This window comes from Mchenga conophoros, linkage group LG22 (assembly GCF_057382185.1).
Source record: "Mchenga conophoros isolate Kocher_MC1m ecotype Shallow Benthic linkage group LG22, M_conophoros_male_GT1.1, whole genome shotgun sequence".
Taxonomy (NCBI): Eukaryota; Metazoa; Chordata; class Actinopteri; order Cichliformes; family Cichlidae; genus Mchenga; species Mchenga conophoros.
Genome location: NC_140546.1, coordinates 17127742 through 17144298, shown reverse-complemented (window position 1 = coordinate 17144298; position 16557 = coordinate 17127742). Strand labels below are relative to the sequence as shown.

The 16557-nt window shown below is 39.5% G+C and overlaps 1 protein-coding gene and 1 long non-coding RNA gene across 2 annotated transcripts; one reads left to right on the top strand and one right to left on the bottom strand.

Annotated features, from left to right (window-relative positions):
• Positions 1-4316: 4316 nt before the first annotated feature.
• Positions 4317-10199, top strand: LOC146549239 (uncharacterized). The gene is made up of 3 exons (XR_014890440.1): positions 4317-4906; positions 9683-9777; positions 9894-10199. It is a non-coding gene; the product is annotated as an uncharacterized LOC146549239 (long non-coding RNA).
• Positions 7241-8830, bottom strand: LOC146549240 (uncharacterized). Its single transcript, XM_085263312.1, has 2 exons — positions 8694-8830; positions 7241-7805 (listed from the first exon to the last, which is right to left on the bottom strand). Exons 1-2 carry the CDS (start codon positions 8828-8830, stop codon positions 7535-7537), a joined length of 408 nt encoding a protein of 135 aa, XP_085119438.1. The 3' UTR covers positions 7241-7534.
• Positions 10200-16557: the final 6358 nt, after the last annotated feature.

Below are 16557 nucleotides of genomic sequence, written 5' to 3'. Positions count from 1 at the left end.
AACTTGCACAATCGGTGGCTGACTAAATACTTTTTTGCCCCACTGTATGTGCAACATTCAGTCACTGTTCGTATGAGGTTTCACAGACACCCTGACATTTTGTTTATTGTGTTCACGCAGAGTTGAAGGCTATCACAATGCTTTGTTTGCTGAGTAAGTCCAGTGACTAGAGTATAGATATAAATACCACCCAGTTTCCTTTTATTCTTAAAAACTTGACTTTGGTCATTTCACAACAGTTCACCCACCCACATGTAAAGTGGCATCCTTGGATGTGAAAACAGAAATTGAGTAAAACATATGGCTGCTGCACAAAAGCATTGTTTTGTTTAGGCATTCAAGCATTTTCAATACATTAGAGACAGTGTACATTCTTACATAAAAAGGAAGCTACCTATAGAATTTAAACATAGCCTGGATATAAAAGATGGACAGAGCCACTTCCTGTTCAATAGCTTCTTTCTGATCATAATTTTTGACCCAATTTTGAGTTTTTGAAAGCAGACGTGACTCACACTTTGTTTTTTTATTCAAATGGTGGCTTTCTTCATTTCTATTGTAATCTCTCTCTACGCCTCATATTTAGACTTCCAGTGAATGGGTAACAATTTAAAGATAAACACTTGGAATCAACTCCAGATCATTTATCTGCTTAATTTGTCATGAAATACTGAGGGAGCAGGTGTTGTGTGACTATTACGCTGTCCAATTACTTCTGAGCCTGTGAAAATGAGGGACTGTGTTTAAAAAATGGTTATAATTGTAAAATAGTGTACAAAGCCAACGTCTGAAAAATTGTGTTATTATCCAAGTACTTTTTTCTGCGGTTGTAAGACTTGAAAATAGTGACTGAGATCATAAATTCATCATTAAACTTTTTGTTAATATAATTTTTTATATATAATAAGTATATTATGTTCATATAGCCTGGTATGCAATCAGACTTATTTTTGCAACCAGGGTAGATGCCCTCTGCTGGCCATTAGAAAGAATGCAGGTTTAAGGCACATGAGCGTCACGTTTCACTTTGCCCATCTTTTCTATACAGTCTATGATTTTACCCCATGGTAAAAATGTTCTTTTGCTCTGAGAGATAACACCCACTTTACTGCTGTTTATGCACACTGGCATCTCCGTCAAGCAGCATTTATCTTTAAGTCTTTCAGCTGATAAAACAAAACTTTAAACGAGTCTGAGAGCAATCCTCTTAGTATTATTGCGCCCTGAAATAAGATATTGAAATGCCGTCTGGTTTTTAAGGGGTGTACTGGACATGGCCCTCAGCCACCGGCTCCCATTACTTTCAGATGGCAGTGATTTGGATGAAATCTACTGCACTCAACTGAGCCGTGTGTGTCTATGTGTTTGTGTGTATTCTCTAATAAAGCAGTGATAGATTGTGGTCTGGAGCCATTTTGAGTGAGATGGACTGAATCTAAGTATTGTAGTGCCTGCTTTTATACTCCCTCTTTCAATCTGTATCTACCTCTCTGTGTGTCTCTCTCACACACACACACACACTACTTTACCCTTTCTTCAGGCACACTGCCTGCAGGAAAGGAGAAATCTTCTGAAGTGGTTATTTATCTACATCTCATTCCCTCTTTTCACAACGTTTTCCTCTCTACACTATCAGAGCAGGACACAACCACATCCTCAATCACAGAAACTTGCACACACAGGCAGGGCATTTTAGAGTTGTAAATCCAGCACCAACCGAGAAGCTGTCACTAGCCACACCAGATAAATAAGGAGCAATTGGGAGTGTGCGCGCGTGTGTCACTATGCAAACTGTGTGTGTGTGTTTGGGATGAGAAAAATTGAATTTACAGCTTTCAGTCTAATGAAGTAAACAATGAGGTCACATTTAGAAACATCATCAAAAGAGAGAAAGTGGAGTACAGTGGTTTTCAGACCTGTCAAAAAAAAAAAATGCATTCATCCAATCTTTCTGTTTATCTCCATTAAAATTGCCTCAATTGAATTAAAAACTGTTAGAAGAAGAAGAAAAAAGAAAATTTTCCTTAATGATATTATTTTTTAAACAAATTAAACTTTGATTTTATGTATTTCAGCTGCGTTTAATCATATTTATTGAGGGTTTGCAGCAAAGTTTGGTGTAAAGCACATATAGAAGAGTCTACATGTTCAGATGTATTGATGAGTTTCCATTAAATGATTCTTCATTTTTCACATTGCAGTGATTTTGAAAGTAGGCACTGTACACATTAAAAGTTTAGGGAGCCTGTTCTGGAGTTAGACAAGAGGTGTAAGTGACTCAGCTTCAGACTTGCAGTTGTATCAGAAATTGGAGGAGCTTTTAAACGTGTAGGAGTGGATAGAAAGGCTCAGTGTGCAATGATATGTCCAAATTACATGAATTAATTAGTCATTTTGTTAATTGAAAATGTTAAGTTTGGTAAATTTATTGACACATCCATTCACCTCAATCTCCTCCCTGTGTGGTGCTCTTATGGTACTTTCCTTCCCAAGGTGCAAGGAGTCCTTTGTGTGACACAGATATGAGTAAATGATGCTGCTGTTTTCCCTGTGAGGTCAAACCTAAGAGGAATTACTCAAACTATTTAGAAACAAATTATTTTTAATGAAAAACTAGACCAGTCACGGTATTATGATAATAAACCAGCACAGCCTGTTCCATGTTGCATTTATGTCTGTTACCTCTTCCTCTTCTCCCCTATGTGTCTCCATAAATGTCTTACTAAGCTGCATTCACTGACTTTTGTTTATGCATTGCTTGTACTTTACATTTCACTCTGTGTCATGCTTCTGCAGAATATATTATCACAGATCTAATGGAAGAAAATAAATCTGAAATGTACTTGAAGCACAACAAGAGGATGGACATCAGTGTTTTCTTGATTGGAATGAAGTGGATAATCTATGTCGCCAATGTGTGAATGTGTAGGTTTTCTGGAACACCTCTGCAGTGGAAGCAATCAAAACGTGCCACACGCATGCCAATTAAAGAAATAGCTCAACATATTGGGAAATGAGTCTATTTCTTGCCAAGAATTAGTTGAGAAAATCCCTTCTGCTCACATGTTTTTTTGTAGTGGTTTTTTTTTATTACTTTAAATATTAAAGTAATAAAAGGATTTGTCATGCTCAAATGAAGGATTCTGATTTACTTGAGTCAGATCAAATTTGTTAAAAAAAATGAAAAAAAAATCATAGAATTCACGTACAATAAAGAATTAGCTGTCATGAAAAAGTATTCACATCACAGTAATAACACAAATAAACCTTCATTCTGGCCAAAAAAGAGAGGTCAGAGACTTAGTGTTGTTCAAAAAAGATTATAATTTCATACAATGTCAATATTTTCCACTAATCCTATTTGCTGTTTGAGACATCATCCATATTCAGGTTAAGTAACTGAGATGTGAGTAAAAGAAAGCACAATCGGGTTCAAAGGCTTATGAGATAAATATGGATTGTTTTGAACTGCAAGAGATGCAAAGCTCCTCTGCTAGAGTCCAAATTAGTTCTCCTTTCAAGACAAAATGATGACAAAAAAACGAAGAAAAACATTATTTCTCCTTGCTCTTCATGCAAATGGAAGTATGAGTGCATGCTGTGCCGCAAGTGTTGGTTGTTTTTGCTGTTACTGCCTGGTGCTTTGTGTTGGTTTGGTGATGACCTATCTCAGTTCTTTGGTTTTTTATAGTATTTAAGTAAAAGTTGGAGCCTCAGGGGAGGATGCATCTGTCCGTGTCCCAGATAGATGGCTATGCTGGAAATATGAGGGGGTTTTTTGTAACCCTTGGTGACAGGTCACTGAGAGAGACATGTATTAGACTCATGCAGATGTGTTGTTGGCCAGGATTTCTGGCGGTGGGGGAAAACTTTTGTTCCTTGAATTATTTGCTTATGCACTGTTTTACCCTTCTATGTCACTGTTATGCTCCAAATTATTTGGAACATACTTGGCAATAAATGTTGATTCTGATTCTGGGTCAACTTTGTGCTTGTTGACTCACAGCAGTCTCAAAAGCCAAATGTATGTGCATGTTACAGGCTTATGATCACAATACTTTGCCCCAACAGAAGAACTCAGCATGGTTTAAACTGATCCAGTTCCATTCCATACATATCAAACTATCTGTAGACTGAGGAAGCTTATGTAGCCTGGTCTCAAATATCTATTTTAGACACTACAGGTTAAGAGGATATAAATATTGTCATGTAAAAACTTTATTGTAAATATTTCATATGTGTTTAAAAAACAAAAAAAGAGATCAAATGCATTAAAAACGTGTTTAAAATCACAATAAATAGAAGTCAATTATAATTTAAGTGTTCATGGAGTTAAAGTTACAAGAAACCCAAAGGTTTGTTATCTAATGTAAAACAAGGAAAACTTTGTATTTGCTTCAAGTTGTTTGACAACACAAAATGAGCTTGTAAATCTTGTATTTGTTCTTATCCCATTGGTTGATGTAAACCTATTGTCCAATCAGACGTAAGGGAGGCGGGATCTAAGTGAGGCGAAGAAAAGAAAAACTAAGCTAGTGAGAGTCGGCAGCAGCACGTTACCGGAGGAGGTTGTGTACCAGAGCTAACGGGAGAATAGTCAAAACAATAGCCGTGGATGCAGAGTCAATTAATTGAAACTGTAATTTTTTTGTTTTCGCTTACAATTTTTTTTTTTCGGTTTCAATCCATTTTTCGGTTTCAAACCATTTTTCGGTTTCAAACCATTTTTCAGTTTCAATCTGCTGGCACTGTTTTGGCGTCCGGGGGCGCGCTGGGGGGCGGGGTTTCCGGCCCGCATGTATTTGCATATATTATAGAGGCCACTAGTGCTGACCAAGCTGCCATCTTTCTCTCTTCCCGTCTTTCAATGGCTGCTTCAATTTCAGCTTGAACCTCCAAACCGCAAGTAAGTAATCATTTTTTGTCATCTTTTCTTGCTGTCCCACTGGGCTGGACATTAGTTTAGTTTTTTTAGCTACATCTGGTGAAGTTGTGGTAAAATGCTGGTATTAGCCTATTCGTCGTAGCAAGCTAGCCTGAAGCTAATATTTGCTAAATTTAGGGACACCCGTGTCTCTTCAGGAGTTGGAGGCTGGTGTTCTAGGAGCGGATCTCAGGATCTCAACAGGCAGTGTTGGGCAGTAACATAATACATGCACCGGCGTTACGTATTTAAAATACAAAATATGAGTAAATGTATCCGTTACAATTACTGTTCAATAGGTGATATTGAGAATACAGTTAGTTTGTTGAAATAAATGGATTACATGGCGGTATTTACCTGTTTCATATGTTAGGCTATGGTCTCTCTATTTTTTGGTAATTCCACGCCGGTGGAAACTCAAACAAAACACGCAATAAGAGCCTCTAAAAATTATTATACAAAAATTATTTAATATGAAGGCAATAGCAGAGTGTTACAGGCATCGCCCTAAACAATGTAGCCTCATGGGCAGTGTAGTCCGTGCTGCAGGGAGAATGGACTGCCATACCCGTTATGTGTCTGTGAGCGAGGGAGGGAGAGAAAGGAGAAGTACAGCTGTCACGGAGCAGAAACGGGAGCTGGAAGCATGTAAATATAATAATAACCACTAACGGTGTGTTCACACCGAACGCGATGGACGCGAATAGAGCGTCAGGTTTACATGTAAAGTCAATGGAAAGGCGCGATGACGCGCGATTGCGGGTCCCGCGAAAATTCGGAAGCAGATTTGCGTCGCGAAAACGCCAAAACGCGTGAAACGCGCGTCAGTGTAGCGCGTCTGGCGCGTTTGACTCGCGAATAAAACCACGCGCGTGAGTTTTTGTGTTGCATTTTGTGCATACGCGCGTTTCGCGTCTACCGCTCGAGTTGGAAAAATCTGAACTCCAGCGTCAAATCGCGCCGCGACAACCAATCAGGAGCCTGGTGACGTGGCTGTTACCTAGGTCAAAGGGGCAGATCCAGCCAAAGCCTTTCATACTTCAATGGAGGGGAAGGCTAATCAATGCGGTAGCAAACAACTCGGAGCTGTACAACACCAGCTGCTTTCAGTACCGAGACAGGAATAAAAAGGACCGAGCTTGGAGGAAGATATGTGAAGAGATCGGGCAACCTGGTAAGTTCATTCATTTCTCTTTTGAAAGTTTTCACTGACCCGGGGAAGCAGCACAAAAGCTAGCAAGCCACCGCTATTTTCCCACTGACGTACAAATACCGTTCTGCTTTTATGCATGTTATCATTTAGGAATATATTTTATTGTTTATTAATAAACAGCACACAGTGGTCCCGCTGTTCATCCGTCACTGCTTTGCTTTTTCGCTGATTTTTTATTGCACAGTACAGCATTGCATTCTGCAGCCTGATTGACAAATCTCCTGCGCTTGCCAAATTTATCACGTTTGGTTTTGATAACCATCGCGTCCAATAGAAAAAACAGCACAAAAACACCCATAACTATGAGCCTCATTCGGAAATAGACACCTGCACCGTGAGGGAAAAAGGCGCACGAAAGTGGCGGGCAGATGAAGACAAACCGCGGCATAATAATACTTTTACGTTTTGCAATCTACAAAGGTTTGCACTTTGAGAATCAATTGTGAGAACTGTGACCAGGGGCTAGTTATTCTGAGAACCCCTGCAATAAATGAGGGACCACTGTCTACTCTACGATTATTATATCGAACCTGTTAACATTTAATACTGTATTGATAGAACCAACTGATTCTGCAGCAGAGCATCCCCAGTCCCTGAGCTCCTGCTGCTGCACCCACAGATATGTACAGCAAGCACTGATACCTTTTTAGTCGGTGGGATTCCCTTGTGATCACCTTTACTAAATATCTACAACCAATCTGATTATATCCTGTTATTGTTTTTTTTTTTTTCAATGTTGAAATTAAAATCTAGTAGCAGCCTTCTCATTTCTTTGTGTTTTGTGCTGTTTTACAGGCCCACAGAGGAGGACGGCTCCGAGGCAGATGAGGGACGGGTCCCAGGACGGTCCATCGGCGGTGGAGCTGGCCATCCTGGAGTCCCTGAAGAGGCCACACCAGTCTCCAATGGAGCATTTCCTCCTCAGCCTTGTTCCTGCTCTGGAGAGCAGCTGGTCCTTTTTATTCCTGTCTCTCTGTAAATTCTTATATTTTATATATTTATGTTTAATGTTTTTCTGTTTGAGACTTTTAATATTATTTCAAATAAATGTTTATAATGACTAATGTCTCAGTTCTACTACACAGCAAATGTTGGCACACGACTTGACACATGTAGAATTTATTTCATATTATACTAATGACAAAATATACTGATACAGTGGGATGCAGAAGTTTGGGCAACCTTGTTAATAGACATTATTTTCCTGTATAAATTGTTGGTTGTTACAATAAAAAATGTCAGTTAAATATCATACAGGAGACACACAGTGATATTTGAGAAGTGAAAAGAAGTTTACTGGATTTACAGAAAGTGTGAAATAATTGTTTAAACAAAATCAAGCAGGTGCATCAATTTGGGCACCACAAAAAAGAAATGAAATGAATATTTAGTGTATATCAATGTGTGTGTCTCCTATATGATATATGGGGTGCCTTTGTCTGGATGTGCTTCCCATCCAGAGCTGCACAGCACAGAGGAAAGTTCCAGCGCTCCTGGAATCCCTCTGTGATGGACCGCCAGTCTCCAGGTGAAGGCACAGCCATGAAGTCGTCCACTAGACAGTCCCAGATGGACGTCGCTGCCTTGGGGGTGATCTGGCTCACCGTGGACACACCGACTCTGAAACTGAACGCGATGGTCCTGAAGGAGTCCCCGGTGACAAGGAACCTGGACAAAATTGTTCAAAATCAGTATTATGTGTACTGCAGTTACAAAATACATTATTCAAATTCCAAAATACTTTTGTGATGTCAGATTTAAATCACAAAACATGAATCTTACATAAAACCTTTTGTAATTATAAGGATAATTACAAAATGTATATTAGATAATATCTAAAACAGTTGTGTTTTGTTTTAACTTTAACATATCATAATTTGATTGGTAGCAACTTTTGCCACTACAGTGAGCCAATCACTCACAATTCCTAAACATGTCAATCAGGTAGGAATGAAGTAAGACATTAATAGAAATAAAGAGTTGTATGTTGACATGTAGCCCTTTCCTTGCTTAAATCATTAATATTTTTCAAAAATTAATCTTTGATAAGACAGCTTATCAAGATAGAACCATGTAACTAGAGATGAACCAAACTGTTCACAGTTTTATCTAACTCAGTTTTAATAAAGGCTGTGACCCCTGCTATAGAGTCTGACAGCTGCAGGGATTATATACAAATATTCAACTATCCCAGAATTAAACCAGGTCTAAATAAAAAGGAGTGAGTATCACTACAAAGGTTAACTCAGTGGTCCTAATGCTACAGTTTGATATCAGCAAACACCGAGCGCATACATTGATGTGACACCACAGCCATGCTATCATGCAAACACTGATAACAGCATAAATCGAATTAAATCGGGACTTGATGAGAGCTTCTGAGTATCACTAGAAATATTATAAAGAGTCGTCTCTGTACCACAGTTTGCTTTCAGTAAACACCGACAGCATTCACTGTTAGCATAGCACATCCATGTTAGCAGTGTATAACTGGATGGATTAGCATATTAGCACAGATATCAATAAAGGACTACCGTATTAAATAGTTTTACTAACCTCAGGCAGACGGACAGGCGCTCTGCAGGTGGGATTGAGCGTCTGTAGTTGGTGTCTAGGCGGGCAATGCTGGGACCGACGAGGGAAAGCAGGTCCTCAAACTGGCCGACGGTGATAGCGCTGGAATCGGCTGTCATCCAGGCGCAGCTCCTGGAGCAAGTGGTGAAACTCACCAAACTGCTCATGCCTCTGGAGGACCTGATGGACCCAGGTACGGCGAGGACGTCTTTTACGCTGCTGCTCTGCTCTCCACAGTACATAGAGAAGGGAGACTCTCTCTTCAAGCGCTAGCTCGATAGCTGCCATCTTGCAAAGATACCGGTCTGGCACAACTCCCTCCCACATTCCTCCCACATTTCCGGTTCACGCGCGTCAAAATATCATATTTTGACGCGCGATGGATTTTTCTTGGACACGCGTTGAGACGCGAATGTACACGCGTCAAATTAGGGGCGTTTGGGGCGTTTTATTCGCGTCCATCGCGTTCGGTGTGAACACACCGTAAAGCCAAAAAGAGTGCCTGACGAGCCCAGCTGCAAGTAAGCTGTTAAGACTCGACTGTACACCGTGTTCTTGTTTTCCTCCGAAACAATAAGCAGCGTTTCAACGCCTCTCTCTGTCTCTCGCTAGCAAACTTGACCCAGACAACAAAGTAAAGCTAGTTTTCAGCTATGAGCCCGACACGAACCGGACGTATTAGCCAGAGGTCCCTTTACTACGGTTCGGAGCCGCTGACCTGTTTTATATACGCGCTGAATAGTTTTCTACACGAGATCGCTGCAGCCTTACCTAATGTCCACCTACTGTTACTCATTTATATTAAGATTTTAACATCTAGTTGGTGTTGGTATGGCGAGTAGCCTTCAGTAATAGTAATAAATCACACAGCAATAGCACATTCATGTAGTTGTAAAGTATTCAGAATACATTACTTCTATAATCTTTGGTGGAATACATTTTAAAATTAACCTTCCCAACACTGTCAACAGGTTAGCACCTCATACCACAGTGCATCAAAGCAGTCTCATGAGCGCTGGGAAGGAGGAGCCCAGAGCCCAAAACAGACAGTGCAGGAGATGACAAGGTTAGTAATTGTATGGTGAAAATTATACTTTATCTTGATTGGCAAAAGAAAAGTAAATACAAAATCTGCTTCTCACACATAGGGCATTTCCAAAACTTCAATTTCTTTCATTACAGCTGTCCTGTGCCAGAAGTTCTGTTGACCCACAGTGAGAGGCATCATTTCAGAAACACCAGGAAGACTGAAACTCATCGCCGGGATCAAGCAGGGCTCGTGATCTTCACCAGCAGCTCCCTCACAAGAAGGATAAACCCAGCATTTCATGAACACTGATGGAGACCTTTGCTTTGTGTAATGTTAGAAGTACTCAGATAATCCTCAGAGGGTCTGGACTTTTAATAGAATAGAATTCAACTTTGTTGTCATTGCACATGCACAGGTACAGGGCAACGAAATGCAGTTTGCATCCATCCAGAAGTGCTTTAGCCATGATATAGATATATTACAATATATATTAGCAATAATATAGATATGTAAGTATATTACAGAAATGGGTCTATTATGGTATGTTATAATGTACACGGTATGAAGTATGTTGTGAATATTCTATAACTATAAGTATGTACAGGCTGTAGTGAGTACAAACTATGTACAGGCTATGAACAGGATATAAATATGAAAAACTACAGAAATCTGAGATATACAGTTATACAGAAATGTGAACTATGCAAATTATAAACAGTTGTAGGATTAAAAATCATATGTACAGAATGATTATTTACACAGAACTATACAGTAGTGCAGTTAAGTAATAGCTATAGCTATAAGCTATAGTAATAGCTTTAAGTCCTGTAGAAAGTTAAATATATGTTGTGCTCACTGGTTACTCTGGTATGAATGACTCTGAATTACTTTATGATAAATAACACACTATTGTCAAAAAACAGTGAAAGAATTCCAGATCACAAGTTTTTAGTTCAAATACAAGTAACAACCTTTGACTTTTAATCAGGTTTTATTTAATTGTGTCAGAGAAAACATGTGCTCTTCATGTAGCTGAGTACATTCAGTGTTTAAAACAGAAGTTGTGCAGGTCTGAGATCAGCAGTTTTCTGAAACACCAAACTGAGGTACTGTTAATGCTGATGTATAGTGACACAGTTACAGGGGTGATTAATCCTTTTGACTTTTTGTCTTTAAATTTATCAATAAAACAGCTGCAGCTTTCACTGACAGCACATGTGGTACTTTAACCTTTGTACTGTTTTCTTCAGTTAATTTTGGAGTTACTACAAAGATTGAAGATATAGGATGATCTGTCTGCTGTCACTGGGTGGTGCTGAGGTCTGAATCTGAGGACGGCTCCTGTAATCACAAACAGAACAGAATCATCACAAACTGAAATATAAAGTTTATCTCTCAAATCTGAAATAGAGCAGATCCTTCTCCGTCCTCACACACTCGGGATCTGAAGTTGTTCAGTCCTACAGTTCTGCCGACAGCTGTTTATTTTTTTATTTGTTTTAAAGGCCTTACTAACACTTTTTCTAATATCATGTTTACCTTTGAGTTGTTGATGCTTTATAAATGGACATCTGCAAAGATGAGATGATGGAGCAGGTTTCAGTCGAGGTTCAGTCTGCTGCTGCATCCTGGTCACAACATACAGAGGTGTTATCAGCTCAGTATTGAACAAGAAATATTAATGTTTCAAATTATTTGTCCTAAAGGATGCAAGCTGTACAGAGTACTGAACATGTGACTTTGTGAACATAATTCATTAAAAATAATTTGGACAGTTTTTTAACCTGAATATTTGTAACAAACTCAGTAACAAAAAAAAAAAAAAAAAAAAAAAAAAGCTAAAAAAAATAATCAGGGGAAAAATGTAACATTTTAAGTTAAGCTGACAAGCGGAAGTAGTTGGTTTCAGTACATAAGTATCGGGCTTTGCTATTTAATCCGTAGCTATTGACTAATGAGGGGAATTTAAAAGTTGGCTTTAATGTCCTTCCACATGTGGAAAGCGACAGAAAACATGCTGCTGTTTGCACATATTTAATAATCAGCTCTGCACAGGAGCAGAAGCAGAGTCCAGCCCGTTGCTCTTACAGTATAATACTCATAATAAAAGTACAGTAACCGTGGTTAGTCACTGAGCAGCCTGGTGCGTTTCTCTTGATTTCTTTAGTCAGGGTAAATCCATTCACCTGCACCGGGTAGCTAAACGAACTTTACAAAACATGTTTCCCCGACAGCCGAGTGCTCATCTTAGCTAGCTAGGTCCTTAGGTAGCTAGCTAAGGACCTAAATTACGGATTAGCTTACAAACACATTTAACTTACCAAAAATAATGCGGTGGGGCCTCAGATCCTCCTGTCCGGTAGTCCAATTTACTGAAGAACACCTCAGGCTGTCACTTTGAAATAGTCGGTAATGTAAACGCTGGACCTCTCGGCATCTGCCATTCCCGAACAGACACGTGCGAGTTTGTCCGTGACCGCAGCCGCGTCGTCAGTGTTTTCTCCAGTCATTGGTCAGTATTATAATATATGCAAATACATGCGGGTCGGAATCCCCGCCCCCCAGCGCACCCCCGTACGCCAAAACAGTGCCAGCAGAGTGAAACTGAAAAATGGTTTGAAACCGAAAAGTGGATTGAAACCGAAAAAAAAAAAAAAATTGTAAGCGAAAACAAAAAAATTACAGTTTCAATTAATTGTTTTTCACTATCAATTTTTTTTTCGGTTTCAATACAAGATTTTTCAGTACATTTATTTCAGTTACAATATTTTTTTTCGGTTTCAATCCATTTTTCGGTTTCGTTTCAAGGTGGCATCGTTCTGATTCCATAGCCCCTCAGCTTGTCCTCGCACTTAGCCCAAAGGATTTGTGAGTAGCCACGAGCACGTGTGTTTTGTTTTCTGCTTGTTTATCAAGCGAAGCGGCCATTTGTGTGTTTTTTCTGGCCCAACGAGCCCGAGCAACGATCAGGCCTGCAACGGTTTCAGTAAAGGAGCTCTAAAAGGTTACAAATTTGAACTGAACTTGAAAGGGGAATATCTTGGATAAATGTGTTGTTTCTAAACATTGACTGTGAATTGTGAAGAGGGAAAAACCATCCAATTGAATTGTAAGGAAACACTTCAGAACTTGGAATATTGTTTTTTTTATTTAAATCATACTTTGGTTTGACTAAATCTTACATTTTGAATTTAAAGTTTTGTGTTGTGTCATATTTATGATTTGCAGAGTTTATAAGTGATAAGGGTTATTAAAAAGGTAAAAGAGAGGTTTAGCATGTTAGATAAATTCATTATTCTTAGTGAAGATTAAACAGAACTCCTTATTTTCACTAAGTGGAGGCACCGCCAACATTAAGATTTATAAGTACAAAGGTTAAAACTGGTTAGCTATCGTTTCTCCTGTTTACCAATAAAATAAGTAACGTACCCAGGGCCCCACTCAGAGTACTATCACCATCTTAACCGAGGGTTAATCCAGAGCTACTTGAGTTGGGTGCTACACTTATTATAGGTGCTCGGAAACTAATCAGCAGTAGGTTTCTTTGCTTTGGCGTCCTTGAATCTGTCCTGCAGCAGATCTGTAAATTAGGCTCATTGTGGTACTGGAAACAAATATCCATTCTGTTCTCCCAAGAAGCTATCTTTTTGAGCATGTAGCAACAATCTCAAGGACATCACCATATAGAGATAACCTGCATTTGAAAGAGCAACAGGCAAAGGACAAGAAGTTACCTAGCAACAGCCATGGTGAAAGTTAGAATCAAAGTGCAGCTAATGACAACTGGAAAGCACTTTATCAACAGCTTGGGAGTGGATAGAGTCACAGAGTTTGCCAGATGGGTCCCCGTTTTTTTGGTTTTTTTTTTTGTCCTTTTTCTTTTTTTTTAGACCCAATAATTCAGTAAAAAAAAAAAAAAGGTTTTGTAGTTATCTTTTGCATAGTATAAGTTGTACAGTATAGGTATCAGGCCAGTGAACATATTACATGTATTTGGTAAGACACTACTGACGCACAAAGTTCCACTGATTCATATTCCATACCTGCATGGTTTTTCTCAATTTGACCTAGGTCTATGAACCAATAATAATAATTGTCCATAACAAATTTTGAACGATGAATTTGGAAAGCATAAATAGCCTGTTTGGCTTATTAATCCTTAATGAATGTTTCAGAAAGCAAGGAGGGAGTATGTTTAGATTTTACAACACACATTTTTTGGAGAAAAACATTTATAATCACACAAGATTGTGTTCTTTTTTATGTAACACATGAACACAAAACAGTCATAAACGATTTAAACATATTTCACTGAGGCACCAGCATTCTGTAGCTCTTTCTCATAAGAAATCCCCATAGCTACCATTGAAATTTAGCAACATTAACTCACTATTAATTAACAATTAGAACACTTGTTTATTCCAAACAAGTCTGGTCATTCAAAATCAGAATCAGAATCAGAATCAGAATACTTTATTGTACAGTGGTAGGAAACCTTGTGTGTGTTCCAGACATGTTTGTTACAGTGCTTTGTTCTATATACTTCAAGGACTTTCCCTACCTCACATACATGGCCCATTTAGCATCACCAATTAACCTAACATGTATGTCTTGGGACTGTGGGAGGATGCCCACTCCAGATTTTATGGAAACCTCACACAGAAAGGTTCCAGTCAGGATTTGGCCTGGCCAGGTTTGGAGCCTTTTTTATTGTGAGGAAACAATGTTAACTACCCCACTACTGTGCCACTCTATTTCAGATCTTGTTTCGATGTCATGGCACCATCTCTCAAGACATTCTCTGACCTCTGCATAACCTCTGTTCTTTATGAGCACCATATTTGATCACTACTTTGCTGTTTTACTTTTTCACAGTTCAAAGATTCCCCCATGATCTTTCAAAGACCAGCAAATGTCTCTCTGCGGGAACCTGGGCAAATGTGACGGAAACCCAGACAGTGCTCATAACAATGTCAAAGTTCCCATTGACCTCTATCACACCACCATAATAAAAGCACATGGAGACAGCATGTACAGTTTCACAGTTTTAGGATTCCCTAAAACCACGATTGTCTTTGATTTGATTCACACTGGTGGAAACCAAAATTTATCTAAAAAAAATACAGATCGAATTTGACCCAGAACAGCTTCAAGGTACAAACATTTGTAGCTCTTGTAGTTGAACTCCATAAATTGCTACAATATTTAAGTTTTTGTTTATTTCTGGTCACTTTAGGCAAAGTCAAAATTATTCTAAAAGAATTAAATTGAGGTATTTACGTTAATGAAGCGATGCTTCGAAATTACCTCCATTCGCACAGATTGCATTTTATTCCATGTTTTGTATTCTTGGAAAACGCATCATCATTTGAAGGATGGCAGGCTTGAAATTGTTCTTCATTAAGAATGCTGTGTTTGAGTGTCTGAGTCAGGGACTTATGAGAATTACAGTGGGGCAAAAAAGTATTTAGTCAGCCACCGATTGTGCAAGTTCCCCCACTTAAAATGATGACAGAGGTCAGTAATTTGCACCAGAGGTACACTTCAACTGTGAGAGACAGAATGTGAAAAAAAAATCCATGAATTCACATGGTAGGATTTGTAAAGAATTTATTCGTAAATTAGGGTGGAAAATAAGTATTTGGTCACCTCAAACAAGGAAAATCTCTGGCTCTCACAGACCTGTAACGTCTTCTGTAAGAAGCTTTTCTGTCCCCCACTCGTTACCTGTATGAATGGCACCTGTTTGAACTCATCATCTGTATAAAAGACACCTGTCCACAGCCTCAAACAGTCAGACTCCAAACTCCGCCATGGCCAAGACCAAAGAGCTTTCGAAGGACACCAGGAAAAGTATTGTAGACCTGCACCAGACTGGGAAGAGTGAATCTACAATAGGCAAGCAGCTTGGTGTGAAAAAAATCAACTGTGGGAGCAATCATCAGAAAATGGAAGACATACAAGACCACTGATAATCTCCCTCGATCTGGGGCTCCACGCAAGAGCTCATCCCGTGGGGTCAAAATGACCATGAGAACAGTGAGCAAAGATCCCAGAACCACACGGGGGGACCTGGTGAATGACTTGCAGACAGCTGGGACCAAAGTAACAAAGGTCACCATCAGTAACACACTACAACGGCAGGGAATCAAATCCCGCAGTGCCAGACGTGTTCCGCTGCTGAAGCCAGTGCATGTCCAGGCCCGTCTGAAGTTTGCCAGAGAGCACATGGATGATACAGCAGAGGATTGGGAGAATGTCATGTGGTCAGATGAAACCAAAGTAGAACTTTTTGGTATAAACTCAACTCGTCGTGTTTGGAGGAAGAAGAATACTGAGTTGCATCCCAAGAACACCATACCTACTGTGAAGCATGGGGGTGGAAACATCATGCTATGGGGCTGTTTTTCTGCCAAGGGGACAGGACGACTGATCCGTGTTAAGGACAGAATGAATGGGGCCATGTATCGTGAGATTTTGAGCCAAAACCTCCTTCCATCAGTGAGAACTTTGAAGATGAAACGAGGCTGGGTCTTCCAACATGACAATGATCCAAAACACACCGCCCGGGCAACAAAGGAGTGGCTCCGTAAGAAGCATTTGAAAGTCCTGGAGTGGCCTAGCCAGTCTCCAGACCTCAACCCCATAGAAAATCTGTGGCGGGAGTTGAAAGTCCGTGTTGCTCGGCGACAGCCCCAAAACATCACTGCTCTCGAGAAGATCTGCATGGAGGAATGGGCCAAAATACCAGCTACTGTGTGTGCAAACCTGGTAAAGACCTATAGTAAACGTTTGACCTCTGTTATTGCCAACAAA

Bases quoted from the DNA above. Each gene is read 5' to 3' on its own strand.
- LOC146549240 (XM_085263312.1), bottom strand. From the start codon at position 8,830: ATGACAGCCGATTCCAGCGCTATCACCGTCGGCCAGTTTGAGGACCTG. The intron at 7,806-8,693 runs GTTAGTAAAACT...AATTTTGTCCAG, and splicing joins CGCCTGTCCGTCTGCCTGAG to GTTCCTTGTCACCGGGGACT.